Raw genomic sequence first — 18,249 nt, forward strand, 5'->3', positions numbered from 1 at the left:
TTGAATTGCACATTTGCACATCTCCACTCTGCACTTTAATAACTTGAATTTCCATTCTGGTATGGGCTCTTGACTGATTTTATTGCGCTGTTTTTATTTGGTTTTATATTTTGCTGTGTTGTCTGATTTTTTTTAATTTGTTATGGTCCATGTTTGGTCCATGTGGACCAATGTTGTTTTGGTCCACCATCATATGGTGATGTTGTCCTTGTGTTTCTTGTCTTCTGTGTGCTCCTGTTGCAACGCAAATTTCCCCTTGTGGGACAATAAAAAATCTGAATCTGAATCTGAGCTCAGGCTTGGTCCAGCCCCTAGTTTTGCTGCTATATGCTTAGACTGCTGGGGGACCTGAACATTGAGCTCCTCTCTCTCTCTCTATGGATCTGCCCGACTCTAAATGCTACAAGCATTAATATCAGTCTTACTTCTATTATCATTATTATAAATGTTAATGTAAATCTCAGAGCTGTTGATTTCAACTTCTATAATTAGCAGTATTCCCATTTTATCATCATCACAGTGGTTGAAGTTAATATTTGAATGCTCAATCGAATATCATACTTTGTTATTCCTGTGCCACATGTACTTTCACCATTATTACTGATTGTGATTGATTCAAATGATACAACATGCCATCTCATCTAATCTAAGATATCTGTGATCAGTTTTGACTTATAGAAATCTTATTTCTGCAGGTGGAAATATATTTGTAACATTGTGAAAAAACATTTGTAGTTTTTGACATGTTGAATTAAAGATTACCATTAAAATGTGCCTGATATAGTGGCCAGCTGTTTGGTGCTGTCCCTTTAAGCAGTCAGTACAGCTTTAATTGGACTCAGGGTGAGTGTGTTTCATTCTGGACTGGGCTGTGTATCCTGCTCCAGAGGGGCTCCGGCAGTGGGTAGTAGGGAGGGTTCAACCAGCAGCACTGTGCAGTTATTCCTTATGTGATTTCATGAGCTCCCTCACTCCGAGCAGAGACAGCATGAGTGTGGTGTCTGAGCCTTTGGTTGGGAGCAGCAGATCTCTGTCTGCAACCAGGAGACACAAAAGTATCAGGAAGAACTCCCGGAGGATTTATTCAGCTTTTCAGGACCACCAGCAAGGGTGAGTTTGATAAATCTTCCTCTGTGATGGTTTCTGGGAACCCTTTATCTGTCTGTCTCTGTGCCTTTCATCTTTCTGAGTCTTAAATGACATCCTGAAGGTTATACAATTAGTCTTATATTAAATCTAATAATAAGGAGAGTTTCCTGTGTGACTCTTAACTGCCACTCAGCAACATGATGGACACGCTATTTCTTTCATAAATGTCATAGTAGTTAAATGTTATGTTGGTTGCCCTTTAGAAAAAAGTGAGGTAGTTCTTTTTTTTAAACATTTTTTTGCACAGTGCATTTTTCATCTTATTTTAATTTTAAGTTATTTGTCTTTTATCATTGTGCATGCACCATTTTAAATATCCTCTTTCTGATTTGTGAGGGAATGTGATCCACAATATGAGACAGAACTCATACAATACTGATATAACCATTTTGCAGATATTCAGCCTTGTATGCATTGTTTCCAGTTCATCCCTTTAAAAATACTTTTTATAGAATAAAACATTTGCCAGCTTGGACTATGTTTTCAATAATAAAGGAGTGACATATCGCTTTAGAAGGTAGAGGTGAGGGGGGAAATATTGTCACATGTAGGCATTGCAAGACAGGCTCTGCAATAAACATACATTTTTAAAATGATTGGACATAGAAATGGTCATGATAGGGAGCAGGGTTAGAGGATTGAGTGTTAACCATGCATGGACAGGTGGACCTTAGTCTCAAAAAATGCCCTGTGACCACCAAATACTACATGCAGGTGGTCATCTGTGGGAAACACTTTTTTCACCATCATTTCAACAATAAAATCCCAATTAAATATCAAATTAATCCCTTCTCCCATTTTAATTTAAAGATACAACGGAGGATTAGGGCCGTGTTAAATTTTTTTTTTTTTTTAAATTTCGAGATTAAAGTCGTAAATTTACAAGATTAAAGTCGTAAATTTACAAGAATAAAGTCGTAAATTTATGAGTTTTAAATCTCTTTAATTTACGACTTTATTCTCGTACATTTACGAGTTTTAAATCTTGTAAATTTACGACATTAATCTCGAAATTAAAAAAAAAATAAAAAATTTAACATGGCCCTAATCCTCTGTCCTATAAAGATTCTGTAAAGCTGTAAAAAAAAAAAAAAGAAAAGGAAAAAGAAAAAAACTTATGTTTGCTTTGTTATATAACAGAAGCCTGTGTTATTAACCACCAGGATAAATTTCAGTGGGGAAAAAAACTTGCAAGGTACTGTAGGCTATATCAAATTAAGTTTAAAAATAAAGATGCTGTGGGATGATGTGGGCGTGTCCATTGAATGTATCGAAGCCACGCCCACTCAGGAGAAGGACTCTCATAAAGTGCTACACCTGACAACAAATGCTTCATCTGGCTGCTCTATTGGACCCGTCCAGCCTTCATGTTTGAGCCCCCAGACTCAGAATCAGTTTTTGAACCTGAGGGTCTACCTATTTCCTCTGTCTGCCAAAGAATGGTAATTTTCTTTACTCCATTTATGCAAGTTAGCTTATCAATGTGTAATGTTAGCCTAATGCTGAGTAGCATAGCCTAGCCAAATAAAATCAGTTTATCAGTAAATTACCAGATTAATAATGAGAGAGAAGAATAAATATGAAAACAAGTTAACTAAAACAACATCCAAACGATATTCAGAAATTTGACATTAAGCTGAAAAAAGACATTAAAATACAAAATATATAAATAACCTCAAACTTGTAATGGGGACATTATCTGCTTTGCCACCTTTCAAAACACATTATATCTCTTTGCTCTTAATTTTGTTTTAGTTCTTAATAAACCTTTTTTTATAATTTTTGTTGTATGACCAGCATAAAGGTAAAACTATTGTTCATTTTACACAATATAGATGAGCCCCCTATTATATCAATATTACTTAAATAAAGGCAATTTAACAAGTTGTGGGCCATTTTCAGTTTCAATCATATACCTGCAGGTCCCCTCATGTTTCATATGAGGACTGCTGCGTGTCATCATTTCAACATTTCAACATGCTAAGCCACAGACCATAGCCTACTCTACCTGAGTCATTTTTATATAATTGTGGAGCTACAGGGGGGCTAAGGGGAGCTCATGCTATGGACCCCCAGTGCATCATGAGCCACCCATCTGACACTGCCAAAATAAACCTGAATTTAAAATTGATGAAAGACGTTACTGGTCTAAATCCATAATTAACTTGTACTGAATATTTTCACATCTTTACAGCAGCTTTTTTCCCAACATACTGTATATATGATGTGTGCCGAAAAAGGGGGGAGGTTATTTGTTTAGTGACCAATTTCTGATTTTGCGTCACACAAATTCACATTCTATAAAATGGTAATATCTGTGTAATTAAAAACTAAGTATGACAGGGCAACACACACTAAGAATCCTCTGGTTTAGGAAATATTTTGGTTGCTTTAAGAAGCTAAAAACTCCCATCTTTCTGTGCCATTGATTGGTTCATGCCAAGGCTACAGCAGTCCTTCACCCTTACACTTTGTCATCAAGGTGATGTCAAATTGGAGGGATTAAATACACACACATCTTTTTTTTATTTTCGTAAAGGTAATTTATCAAATGGCGCTAATGTTTTTTTTCCAACAATGTTTTATTTATTTTACCTTTTAGCATACATTCAGAGTACACCGACATTATTTCTCAAACAAGTTAAGTCATAACTTAACCAAAGGACAAAGATAAAAACAAATATAAACACAAACAACAAAAAACAAAGATTAAATGGCGCTAAATTTGAATACAAATGTTAAGTCCATAAATTGACAAAGCAATGTATTGACACACTGTGGTATGGTCTGTGTGATACTTTACATTATTTCAAAACAGAGATGAACAAAATCATTTCTCTGTTGTCAAATTTTAGGAGCTTGTTGGCCTGAGGTGCCAGACCTTACACATATTAGCAGGGATATGTTATCTGCCAGGTGTACTTTTTTATTGGATTAAATCAGAAATATATTTAATTTAAAATCAAGTTAAGCCAAATACATAATCTTGTTTAGAACAAGTCTTAACTCCCCTGTTAGTAAATCATCCACTTTTCATTGCACAACACCAGGCTACAGCTACATGTGATGCTTATCAGATAATATGAAATGGGTGAAGTAAAAATGTGAATGTCTTTTGTATTAATTATATTTTTTAAAGTGAAAAAGTCTGCCAATCTGTACATCACAACCATTTTCATTCAGCTTTGACGATGAAATACTTTAAAATGTCTGTTTACAATGTACTAGTCTTAGTCTGTGTTTGTTGTGTTTACTCGGCAGCTCTTCAGATGATGAAGACAAAGACGATGAGCGGGTTGACAGCAACGACCCGGAGGAGATGTTCCAGAACATTCAGTACCAGAAAGAGATCATCGCCAACATTCGGACCAGACCCTGGCCAATGAGACGCAAGCTTAAAGTCCTAAAGTACCACATTGCTTGTTTTTTGTTTTGCTGTTCTTTTGTATTTTTAAACGTTATAATTACTCCGTCTGTTCTCTTCTGCTTTCCACTCTGCACACAGAGTATACATGTCACTGAACTCAAAGAAAGGGCGCCAAAACCTGAGCACCTCAGCTTTCATAAAAATGTAAACATGACAACTGTGTGACTGAAATACATTCATAGATCAACAACAGAACAGCAACCAGGAAGGGACATAAAAAAGAATAGGAATAGGGTCTTCAGATGTAACACATTCTAAAACTTCTCAACTCAGAGAGCATTACACTCTGGACGCTGGAAACTTAAAGTGTCAACCTTTCATGCTTGAGATTCTCCGGCCGTAGTCAGAAAGCCCCGGGGAGACTTATTGGTCTGCTCTAGGGCTAAAGTTTGAGTTAAGTTCAGGGCTGACCCTCATCCCTTTAAGTCGTCAGCAGGTATGGGCATTTATTGTTGCTCGAACATCTTAAACTGTACATTTTTCCTGCTTCTTCTTACTGTTTCTAAGCTGCTCATGACAAATACCCTAACTCTCACACTCGCTGACTTTCACTCCCTCTCCTCACTTATAGAATAGAATAGAATAGAATTACTTTATTGATCCCAAACTGGGAAATTGTGGCATTACAGCAGCAGGTTATCCAAAGACACAATATTAGCAAATAAACACAATATAATATTAAATTCAAAGTAAATAAGCACTAAAAATATCAAAACTAAGAATGAGAATATATACAACCAGGATTTAACTAAACATTACTAGTCTTAAATATGAAAGATTAAATACAACATACTTTGCTGGAGGTAGATGTAAATGTTGTAAATGGACAGTATTGTCATAGGGAGCTGTCCAGAGCTGTGCAATCAGTGATACATCAGTTAAAGTGCTCTACAAGTCACATAATTCCCCCCCAAGCAAACATTTGGAGACAAGGCACCCTAGACATACGTCTTCAAAAAAAACATTTCTGACATTCAGATGAATTCAATCCAAAGTTTCAGCCACGCAGTGATTTTCAGTCCCTCACCGTAAAACCTTTCCCTGAGAACTCCTGATCTTTCTGTCTCCTCATCTCTTTCTCTTTCCAGAGCAGACTCTGACCGTGTTACTATAGTAACCACGCTAACTAGTAACATTTAAAGCCAAGAGAAACATATAGCTGAATTAAGATTTTAATGACATATTTTGAGTGTGAAAGAGTCATTTTGAATGTGAATGTTGATAGATAAATAACAGCCATTAGTAAAGTCAAAATGATATCAGATAAGTCGATTAATCGTTTCAATAATCAATGACTATTCGAGAACCAAAATACTCGTTAGTTGCAGCCCTACTGTATACACAAATTAATTTTTATTTGTTTTTACTTACCATCATGACTCTTGTTAGCACTTGTCAAAAGACCTCTATCTTATCTTATCTAAAAGTCAGACACAAAACTGTGATCAACATTGGTCTATAGTTGGATAGTAGAAGGAAAGCAGACAGGAGGAAGAGAGAACCGGAATAGATAGAGAGCTTCTAAGATGTGCTGAGTATGTGCCATGGATAACAGGTTTTATATGGGCAGTTTGTTATTACTGCAGAGGTTTTATTACCGTCATCAGGGATGGAATGCAAGTCTGCGTTTCTACACACTCTTTAATCTCCGGCTGAATGTCTGCGATTAATCCCACCGCTCGTATTTCACATCACAAATCTCTGGTCTTTACGGAGATTTTGCAACAAATTTTAGAGTTATTGTCAGAATTTGAACTCTGACCTCAGCCCTCAGCCTAACCATGAAATGAGGTCACAAAATAAATGTCAAATGCTTTTCATTGGAGAGTGTGACGTGCAGCTGAGACGGCTCATCGCCCCCACCAATATCCTCATATCCTGAACCCAAAAAATACTCTGACTTTAAAGCTACTGATCCTGTTCTTACAGTTTATACCAATGTGGCCAGTCTGCTGTGACTGGTTTAAGAACGATCTTGCTTTTATGACTGGTTTGCACTTTTATAAAAAAAAAGGCCATTGTACTCAGCATGCTGCAAACGCTTTAGTAGTAACATGATAGAGCCTAATAGAAACACTGATACTGAAACAAATGTATACCTCCTGTGACCTATCTTTGCAATAAAGAATATAAATGTAGATTACAAATGTGGCATGAAGTCTCCATAAGGGATGAACATGCACCTCTGGACGGGAAGGCGAAAGTCTCTCAGTCGGCAGGACGCTACGTTAAAAGAACGATGTGGAAATGGTGAAAGAAGCAACACAGTCAGATGCTATCATGCCAATTTCTGCCTTTATATCAATGTGTAATAAGACATATTCACACTATCAAGAAAAGATTGGTAAGGAACATACTTCAGAAAACAGTATGAACAGCTTCATTATGTGCATCATGATTGTACAGGTTGCTCACTGGTCACATGATATAAATGTCAACACCCCGCCTGCTCCCCTCGAATATTCCTGAATATTTCCTCTTGCGTTCACACATCAGCTCACCCCCTACTCAAACTTTTTGCTAGGGACTGGTAGGAAAAAAATCAGGGTAAAGTCGTAAAGAACAAGCAGCTCACTCTGAAAATTTTAGTAAATGAGTTTTGTGTATGTGTATGTGTATAAACACAAAGAGAGGTAAAGACTGTCAATGTGATGCTGTATCCCCTCAAACATCCACTGATCAGACAAAGCTTTTGATTGCTTCTTATGAGCTAATGAACCAGGGAAGATGTCATAACTACTCACAGTGGACATGCACCTGTGTCCTTGTTTTCCAGGCAGGCCAGAGAGATAGTCCTGAAGTATGAGGGACGACTGACCAGAACCAGAGGGTACCAGACTGCAGGAGCTGATGTACGTACAAACCTCAGTCAGTTACTTTTCACCAATGTACACTCAAACTGATTCCAAACTGTCTGTAGTCCACTTTACATGCACTTACAGCATTTTAAATGATGTATCAGAACTGAACAGATTCTTGCAGCAACATGCAGGAGAAGACAAAATAAAAAACAACAGAGACAGTTCTGCTCCTCCGGCTTCACTGTGAGCAGCTTAGATGAAGTCTACACTAAAAACTATACAGCAACAGCTCCAAGTGTTCTGTGTGAATCTGCGCTTCGAGTATCTTTTCTGTTATTTCACTGCACTGCAGCAACTTGATTATCAGAGCCAGAATAATAAACCATGTCAGCCTTCCTTTGTGCAAGCTGCTGAATTGAAATCAAAAAGAGTGTTTCCCCTAATGCGGTCTGAACACAAGCATGCTGCAGATAATTCAGCTTGTGTTATCTGCCTATCTTCATCACGTATACATAGAAAGAGGGAGAGAGAGAGAGAGAGAGAGAGAGGGGGAGAGAGAGAGAGAGAGAGGGGGGAGAGAGAGAGAGAGGGAGAGAGAGAGGGAGAGAGAGAGAGAGAGAGACAGAGAGAGAGAGAGAGAGGGAGAGAGAGACAGGGAGAGAGAGAAAGAGGGAGAAAGAGAGAGAGGGAGGGAGAGGGAGAGAGAGAGAGAGAGAGACAGAGGGGGGGAGAGAGAGCACCGTGTGGAGGTAGCATGTGCATGAGTGAATTTATGGCCTGTTGTTAAAGCTTAGTTTAATTAAAATGTTCAGGCTGCTCAGGCCCCAATTAGAATAAATCCACTTTAGTATGTCTGATAATGACTTATTAACTCTTCAGCTCCCACTAATTGAAAATCAGACTCATTGGTGCAGCTGACCTTATCTATAATTGTTGCCATAATCTCAGTTCTGATTTTAATTTCTGTCACAAATCTTCCTGCAGTCCCACTGTTTGTGTTTTTAATTCATCACATGGATATATGCTGCAACCAAACGAATGCTGTGTGTGCTGCAACCAAAGGCATATGTGCTGCATCTGAATAAAAAAAAAAGCTTTATTGGTCAGGTATGCTTACACAGACAATTCATTTGACTTCAGTAAACTGTGCTCTCTAGGTACAAGAATATAATATTGAATATTAAACAATTAACAAACAAATGAACAACGACTAACATGTACAAGACTAAACAGTGCAGTGGTGAGTAATGCAAAAGATGCTGAATGAATATAGTGATAAATTATGTAGTTCTGTAACAGATGGTTAATATTAGAGGTGTGACTTCTAAACGTTTAAGGGTGTTTAACGTTTACTAAAATCGCCAACCGTTTAAACGTTAATTAGTTGTTTTTTAAACGTGGTAACGTGCGCATGTCACTGCTCTCGATCTCTTGTGCACACTCATTTTATGAATAAATGAAAAATTCAATAAAAACAGGTTGGAAATATACTTGGGCGGCCCGCCCAGGTGTCGTCTATGTGATGGAACCACTGCGTTTATTTAACAAGCCGGCCACCGCGGCCGCATGTTTTATTGACAATGCTGCATCTCAATGGGATCTATAGAAACAGTTAAATCATTCATCAATGATTCCAGCTTAGGATGCTACACTTCAGGGAGGAGCAAGACTGATTTAAGTGATGTAAGAGTTCAGTCTGTAGATATTTGAGGAAATCCTCAACACATTCAGAGATGGTCAGATATATTTCCACATTATGATCTGTGTAAACTCCAGTTTTTTATTTTCCTGCAGCTGTTGAAGAAAATTTCCCGAGGGCTTTATAACATTGTGGTCCTTTTTATTCCCTGGGAAGTGCGCATTAAGAAGATTGAAAGTGAGTTTTCTCTAAAGAATGAATAGAAGTGTTTGATTTTGTTATTATACTTAAGAATAAAGTGTAAGATAACCCCCCACTTTTTCTTTTTATATGAAGTACTTTACTAAACCTCCTTTTTCTAGGACAGTTCCATTTGAAAGGTAATTCTATACTTATACAGTTAGACCTTTCAGGACACAGAATGACAAATGAAGAGTGTAAAGTCTGTCTCAGTCAGATGTTTCTTCTGCCTTATTGAGGTCACTTTGGGTCTGGCGTGGCATCATACTTTATCTTCCTCCGCTGGTTGTTTGGGATCAACATCGTCCTGACCATCATGACTGGAGCCTTCATCGTCCTTCCAGAGGTAAGACACTGTGTGCTACACACACCTTTGTTTGTGACACTGTGTAAAAGACGAGGAGTGAGACAGTTTAGAGGGGGTTCTCTTTGTCATCATTTGAAGTGGAGGACGGCTCCAAACTCTAGTTTGGTATGAGTTGGTGGTGAGAATGTACTTTCATTTATTTTTTTTGCATTTTAAAACAGATTTAAATCCATAATTACAATCAAAAGCATTTCTTAACAGTGTCTTGATTTTTTTTTTCAAGGATTAGGACAAAGTAGTGCTCTGCTGTCTTTGTTGATGTTGTTGTGTGCTGACTGTCTCTTTAGCTCTCCTGTATGAAGCTCAAACTCAAAGTACTTAGGTGATCATTATTTCCATTTGGCACAAGGTGCAGATTACATTTGATGTGTCCACTATTGAAATAGAAAATGTACAAACAATATATGACATTTCAGACTCCATTTTTTAAAATTAATATAAATAATTATTTTATTATTAAAATTATAGTTATTCTTATAATCATCAGTTGTCAATAATATGAAGTACTTAGGGCGCTGGTGGTGCAGTGGTTAGTGCGTGCGTCCCATATATGGAGGCTATAGTCCTCAACGCGGGTGGCCCAGGTTCAAATCCAGCCTGTGGCTCCTTTCCCGCATTTCAATCCCCTCTCTCTCTCTCTCTCTCTATCCACTGTCCTATGTTTCCAATAAAGGCACAAAAAGCCTAAAAAATAATATGAAGTACATTTATTTTACATTTAAGAAAATAAATAATGTATTCAATATACGTTAATTTTTTTGTCTTCCTTTCCAAAGAGTCGACACCACGTTCATTCTATCTGTTCTATCAGGTGTGAAATGTGCAGGGGGCTGACATGCAAGCCTCTGTACATGGGGCTCTTTCTCTACTAACTGAGCTAAACCCCAGATTGGTTGTATCTTTAATCAATTTATAGTCACTTACGTGCAAACTTGAAACACACCCTCAAGTCTGATCACAACTGATGTAATTTAAAGTAGAACTTCCCGACCTTTACTATCGGGGCTATAGATTATAAAATGTAATACTTGTTTGTTGACTTCTACACCTCTGTAAAAAGTATTCCTATATTCATAAGAACAGGTCAGAGGAAACATTCTGCCAGGTGATTCTCCTGCAGCCTCACTCTACCAGATAAACACAAACTGCAGACAAGAACAGAGGGGACAAAGGAGGAGATGCTGTTAGATTTATGTTGGTCACTGACCTTCAGACACCAGCAATCTCCACAGTTATGACTTATCCTGTCATTCCCAGTGCCTAATCTGGTTCTACATTTATTTCTCTCTCCCTCATGTGTGAAGGCTGACCTATCAGGAGCTCCCTAATGTTATCCCTCATCAAATGTCTTGGATGTCCGTCATATTTGATATCTGTGTCTGTATATTCTTTGATCATTAGCTAGTGATTGAACAGGTTAACCTTTGTGTTTCCTACATAATGAGCTTCTATTTTTGGTGAAGCTGGAGTTCTATATTCATTTGACTTAAAGGTAGGGTTGGTAATTTTCTCCAGATCCACTTTTTAAGATTTTGGTTGAAGTTGTCTTTAGGTCCTGACAGAAATTAATAACTCATGTTCTCTGAAAAGGGAACAAAGAAAATCCGTCATCTGTATCAGCTTTGTAAGTCTGTAAAAACTTTGACCAATGTCTGCTACAAGGTACCAATCTGATGAACCAATCAGACGCCTTCCTGTCGTCCTGCTCGTTCTCCCTTACATGCACAAGCCCAAACTCAAAGTGCTCGAATGATGACAGAGTTTATACTCTGAGTTTGTCGTTGTGAGTTGTAAAATACTCAAATTTTTTTACATTTATTACAATAAAGTTTAGTGTTTACTGAATGAGACATGAGACGACGTAGTTTCTAAGGGGCGTGGCTTTAGAGGGAGCACAGAGGGGAGGGGCTGGGTGTAGACGAAGCACTGAGGGAATACTACTTTCAAAATCATGCTTGTTTTCGAAAATGACCAACCCTGCCTTTAAAGAAGTTAAGGGAGACATTGGAACACAACTTGCTTGAAAACAACTCTGCATGACTGATGATGAGCATGAGGTGAACACCACAAATACAAAAAAATGATATAACCTCTTAACCCCAGAGATTGAAGCCTACATAATATGTAAAAAAAAAATACATCCTGTTTAAAGAAAAAAACAGACAGTTATGTGCCAGGACTTCTGGGCCCTCTGAAAAGATGTGCCCCTCCACCACAGCCTCAGTCAGCCCTGGGATATTTCTATAACTACACTGACATCACAAAAATGATTCGTTAAAAGCTTTAAATTAAGGTCGCCAAATTTTCCTCCTTCAATACTTTTTTATACCTTACATTTCAATGGCATACAGTCTCTTTTATTGTAATTATGGACATTAAGGATACAATTTCAGAAGCGTTACAAAAAGCAATGTCCCTTTTATAAGAAAGGTGTGTATGAGAAGAACGAGCCCATGTATTTGTTTAATTTAAACAGTGTACAGGAGTTTGACCTAATATTTTGGTGGATAAGGCTTTTGTTACTGTTATCATGGTATCAAAACATGCATCAATATAGTTTGATTAAAGTTTAAGACACGGTTTCGTGACAACTTTAAATAACTTTTAATAATAACTTTAAATTAAACAATAACAATGAATTAAACTATGTATCTTTTAAAAACATTATAATTGTTTTTAAGCATCTAAGAGGTTCTCATTTTCTTTTTAAGAGTTAATAAACAGATACAAATCACGTTAATGTATTCAGCCAATTGTACCTTTACTATGACAGTCATGACTTCAAGACAAACAAACAAAAACAATACATTTATTTCAGGCCCAATAAGGGTTCCTTCCTGTTGTCATCATAATGCATTACAACTGTCTCTGTCTGTGTGTACCTAGCTGCTGGCTGGAGCTCCGTTTGGAACGACAAGAAGTAAAACCATCCCCAAGGAGCACCTGGCTTCAGCCCAAGACCTGGACACCATCTGGTCTCTTGGGGCAAGCATCTTTCCTGTTACTGTTCTGTCAATAACACATTACTCACAGATACAATGGACCATTACTTTCCTGCCTCCTTCTTTCCACAGGTTACATAAGCTTAAAGCTTATTATGTAGTGATCTGTCAGAGTAATAATGACTTTCTGTACACTTAGGAACCATTCTTAAAAAGCAACCAAACTTAAACAACGTTCTTCTTCTTCCTGGCCTATAGTGAACTGTATAGTGACCAATAGTGGGTCTACATATTGTCCTAGATACGAATACATAAATTGTTATTTTTAATTCTGAATCATCTGTGTTTTCTGATCTTGAGAAATGATCTCATTATCAAGGAAGACCAGTGATGTTATCCTGAGATAATGTGACTAATGAGTCAAGATCTTGATATCGTATTTGTAATGACTGGAAAACAGAGTAGAATCAAATTAATGGATGTATGTCCGCTGAGGGCTTCAGTAGTTTCCGTAGTTAAAAAATACTTTTAACAAATATGTAAAAATACCATATGTATACCAATAATGTAAAAAATGGTTAAAGAAATATACATTTTTGGTGCTTAATTATGGTGTGTTCTCATTGATAACTCCTGTAACTGGAGGAGAGCGGAGGCTTCAGAATAGCTGAGGTGTTTCCAAACTGCAGTTTGTTGTTTGTCTTGGTTTAATGCTGGTGCTCAAGGCAGACATCTACTGGATCTTTAAATCACATCCTGACACTGCATTAGAAATTGTCATATACAATCTATACAAAAGTTAATTCATAAAAGGTCCAGTGATAATGTGGGGTTAAAAAAGTGTGCTTTGGTCTGCACAAAGTCTATGATTTATTTTGTGTTAATTGCATTAACTTTCTATTTCTCATTCTATAGATGTAGTTGGTTCCATCGTGCACTAAACCTCTGTGTTGTGATTCTGTGCTTTGTGTGTGTTCGATCTCCACAGGGCTACCTGCAGTACTCTGTGTTGTTCTATGGTTACTATGGCAGAGTGAGGAAAATTGGCAGCGCAGGGTACCGGTTGCCCCTCGCCTACTTCCTGGTTGGGATGGCTGTCTTTGCTTACAGTTTCATCATCCTGTTAAGAAAGTAATTGCTGCAGTCTTTACACCTCATACCATGCCATAATGATTTTGTTGATCTATTAATGAGATAATGGCTAGATCAGGTAGTGTGTCACATAACAAAATACTCCTGACAAAAAGCTGAATGCCTGCTCACAGAGATAGAACAGTCCATCAGCCTGCACTGGGTAAGTTCAGATGCAGCCTGGTTGGAATGTTATTTCTTATCTAGGACAGAGTTTACACTCTTCTTAAATGTGTTGCACCAGCTGAGATAGTTCCCAGTCAAGACCACCACTGACGTCATATATAAATAACTTAAATTTATTTGTCGTTTGGTTTTTATCCCCTGGATTCGGCAGAATTTACAACTTCAATCTTACCACTAGCTCCCAGTAGGTTCAAAGTCCTCTTTAAAATACGGTTGTCATGGTGATCATTTTGGGATAACTTGAAGGGATGAGGTGAAGCAGAGGGTTTTATCGGCTGTTTGGCATTACCAGTGTGTTCTCCGTGATACATCCCTCAGATTTGTACAATGACTTGAGTTGAACCCCCTGCTTTTATTTTCCATGAGCAGAGATCATTTTATCAGAGCTGGGACAACAGGCCACATGTCACACCAGTGGTCAAGCTTATTCTGGGAAAAGTATTCAACAATCAAATATTTTTTTGCAATAGTTTTCCTGCAGGGAACTTTCATGTAAATAATTGTTGTGAAATAGCAAGCCCTCTTGAAAGGTCTGACTTTTCTTACATTTAAACACATTTAAATAACTATGCTTTGTCAGAGTATTAATTGTTCCAATAGAGGCATGAGACTGCCCCTGAAAATGTCCTGGCTTGCTTTTTCACACATGAACTTCACAACGGGGAACTATCCCCATCAGAGGGGAGGGATATCGAAGGAGAGTTCTCAAGATAGAAATAAAGCAACAGTGTCACAGCCGATACAACCGACAAAACTCTGTGGAAAAGTTGCAGGGAAAAAATGGGAGTCTGTACTGAGGAAGACACCATGGGAAAGGTCATTTAAAGCCCATGAATCGTCCATATCCATTTTCTTAGGTAAACACACAGTGATCCATTACAAAAGACATTTGTCATTTTAGTGTAGGCCACCACCAGAAATATATCCTTGTAGTGCTGTCTTAGGAACGGTTAGCAGACATGAGCATTGACATTTTAGGAATCATAAATATTAACAAATCCCATTGACAACTGGCCAGAGGGAGCCTCACACTCTTAACAACAGTTTTTGATTGGTTGACCATTTACTACACTTAAAATCTTTCTGCGATACTTAATGTATCTTATGATTATATGTCCTGAAAAACAACACTTCAGAATGGCCAAGAACTCCCGTCTGAGCCTGGCCAGTGCATCAGATGAGAACTTCACATTCTGCTGGAGGGTTTTCTGTGCCTGGGATTACCTGATAGGAAACCCAGAGGCAGCAGAGAGCAAAGGAGCCGCCATCGTCAACAACATCCGGGTTAGAAAATGACACACACTGTACTCTACATATCAGATTACACTTACATTTTCATTTATTCACCGTCAATGCAACAACACCTCTTTTCACCTCTTGTGTCTCTGTTTTATACTTTCATTCATAGAACATTAAAAATCTCATCAAACCCAATGTTTTTCTGTACAGGAAGCCATCGTGGAGGAGCAGGAGAAAAAGAAGGATACCAGTCTGTAGGTGTCTTGACTTGACCTCCCAAGAAATGTAACTCCATGCTGCTTATTCATCTTGTAATACTGCCATCATCTTCCTCTGCTGTGACACAAAACTGAGCAACTTCCTCAGTTATAATCATTATAGATTATGGCTGGATTTGTGAGCACACTACCCAAGAAAACAGTTCTTCTGACTGCCTTCTGAATTGGTAAAAAAAAACCATCACTCTGCATCAGAGTGGTTTCCCATTTTTTTTAAAAAGCTATGAATTAAATTGACAGGGAATGAATTTATGTAATTAACTGTAATTAATAACTATAAGTCTCAAGACGACTTTTGAAGGTCTCATCTTGGAATTGAAAGCTTTTTTACTCGGTCTTGTCTCGGTCTCAGACTGGGCAGACTCCGGATTTTAAATCAAGACCAGTCAAGACTACCACTGATGTCATTACTGTGATTAGAAGTAAAAACAAGCAAATAACTTCAATGTAGTTGTAGTTTGATTTTTATCCCCTGGATTTGGCTGCAAACTTCCCGGTGTTATGGTTTAAGTGAGTGACACGCCCCATGCACACAAAATGATGATTTTTCATTGATATGTATGGTCTTGGTCTTGGTCTTGACTTGGTCTCAATCCCTAAATGTCTTGGTCTTTTCTCAGTCTTGGAACTCGGTTAGTGTTGTTTTGACTACAACACTTTCTGAAAGTGTTCCAAATACTGGTACAACTCAAAATGATAGTGAAAGTACTGCAGTCAATCATTTTTGAGTTAATGCTATTTCAGCCGGATAAGTTGCATCACATTTCTTTGAGAATAAAGAGGAGTTATAAACTCTGTTCTTTTAAGATAAACTGTAAATATTTAGTGTAATAAAACAAATCAGAACTATTTTCAGTAATTACTATGAACATCGAGATTTGTGAAGTTCTGATCGATGTTTTTCTGTGATTGTTATTAATATTTTTTCAGAGCAGTTCTGATAAGTCTGCGTATCTTAGCCAACATCCTGGTGCTGCTGTCGCTGGCCGGCAGCATCTACATTATCTACTTTGTGGTGGACCGTTCCCAGAAACTGGAGCAGGAGAAGCCGGAGCTGACACTGTGGGAGAAGAATGAGGTAGTCATTATCCTCCTCATAATTAGTTTATCAATCAAATCAAACAGTTCCAAAGAATCAATGAAAGTCCTGCAGCTGGTCCAGGAGACAACAGTCAGCTAATCATTTCATTTACATCATAAAGGCTGCCATGCAGTTCATCAATTTGATGCTTTTATAGGTTTACCATTAACTTTTAAACATGTGTGGTTTGAGATTTTATAATATTTGATATCATTTTAAGGTAACAATATGAAAAGAGCTGCAACTGCAAAAATATTTTGGTCCGAACCATCAGTTTTGACATCCTCAGACTGCTTATTTAGTTTGAACAAATTCACTGAAACCAGAAGAATGTCCAAATACAGAGATATGCATTAGGTAAGGGAGTCTATGGTGAACAGATTATGGCAGAATGGAAGCCATTACGATACATTATCCCGCCTATTACATGGATACTTACTAAGGAAATCAATCATTTGAAACAAAACTGATTTGAAGTATTTTATTAATTAAGAAATGATTTATTTCTCCAGCTAAAACAAATATTCCATTGGCATTCATAGTTAGAGCTGTTTCCATAGCAACAGTTAACTCTGTAGCCTTCTTTAAATGAGCTGAAGTTTTAATCACGTACATTAATCTGGGAAGTGAGACAAAGTGAACTGGTCTCCTGAAAGAGTTCTTCTGCTCCGTCTTTTCAGAGTCTGTTGACATTTTATTGTTATCTTCATGTGCCATATCAGTTTTGACGATTTATCTGTCATTCTGTACAGTTTTGTATGGAAGCCCATTTCCGCCAGTTAAAAAAATAAAAATGCTATGTTGAGATTTTTATTTTTTTCAACTTTTTATCTCATAATTTCAACTTGATTATTTTCATTTTTATTTTTTTAACTGGCGGAAACAGGCTTCCATAGTTTTGAGGTTTTTTTTAAACTTATTTTGTCCGTTGTTATCATCTCCTTTCTATTTTCCCCTCAAAAAGCAGATTGTCCTCAAACTCACCAGACTTCCTCCCTAGCAACCGCCTGTTTTTCTCAGTAACAGTTTGTTCTGAGCCCTGCTATTCATAAGTATTTAACACAGCCATGTACTAAAATGTTACAACAGACTTTATTCCTAAAAGTGTGGACATAACCAATCACCTCTTTGTTTGCTCTGTTCCATAAATCAAAATGTAACTGTCTTTTATTAAGTGCATCAGATATTAGTTATACACTAGAGAATACAATAGGACAGTACTCAAAATCAACCTGAACATCTTTTCTCTGCGTCCAGCTGGAAGTACAGATCAAGCAGCAACCTCTGGTGTTTGAAAATTAAACCAATGCAGTAATGCAAAAATAATATATAATAATTATAATACGCGGCTGTGACAAGGACAACCAACCTGCAACCTGGAATCAACTAACATTAGGAAAAGTGTGCAGCAAACTCAGAAACAAAATTAATTCAAAAGGAAACGAAAAAATCCAAAACAAATGCAACTACTGAAACACTGCGAGTTAATGAAAAGTGCTGCAAATACATGAACTATACAAAGACAAAAACATGCATTTTGACACAAAACATCTTAATGTAGAAAAACTGCAAATCCAGTCCTAAATGAAAGTACATGTAGGGGTGCTCTGTATTTGCAATAGTAAACTGTTTTAATTGCACACGCTGCAAAGAGCTTAGTCTCATGAGTGGCGGCTATGGCTCAGTTGGTAGAGTCGGTCGTCTCTCAACCAAGGGTTAGGGGTTTGGTCCTGAGCTCCTGCAGCAACATGTCCGATGTGTCCTTGGGT

General features: G+C 37.5%; 1 protein-coding gene across 1 annotated transcript in view; it reads left to right on the forward strand.

The window, feature by feature from the left end:
* The first annotated feature begins 900 nt into the window (after window positions 1–900).
* The window catches only part of LOC132978248 (transmembrane channel-like protein 3), a 31,442-nt gene continuing 14,093 nt past the window's right edge, over window positions 901–18,249 (forward strand). The window contains exons 1-10 of the mRNA XM_061043383.1: window positions 901–1,110; window positions 4,411–4,557; window positions 7,353–7,428; window positions 9,172–9,253; window positions 9,496–9,602; window positions 12,510–12,608; window positions 13,554–13,696; window positions 15,019–15,166; window positions 15,332–15,375; window positions 16,330–16,477. Of these exons, the coding sequence (XP_060899366.1) occupies window positions 959–1,110; window positions 4,411–4,557; window positions 7,353–7,428; window positions 9,172–9,253; window positions 9,496–9,602; window positions 12,510–12,608; window positions 13,554–13,696; window positions 15,019–15,166; window positions 15,332–15,375; window positions 16,330–16,477 (1,146 nt within the window). The 5' untranslated portion in view covers window positions 901–958. The remainder of the gene's footprint in view (window positions 1,111–4,410; window positions 4,558–7,352; window positions 7,429–9,171; window positions 9,254–9,495; window positions 9,603–12,509; window positions 12,609–13,553; window positions 13,697–15,018; window positions 15,167–15,331; window positions 15,376–16,329; window positions 16,478–18,249) is intronic.

The sequence above is a fragment of the Labrus mixtus genome, chromosome 1, assembly GCF_963584025.1.
Source record: "Labrus mixtus chromosome 1, fLabMix1.1, whole genome shotgun sequence".
In the NCBI taxonomy this organism is placed as follows: Eukaryota; Metazoa; Chordata; class Actinopteri; order Labriformes; family Labridae; genus Labrus; species Labrus mixtus.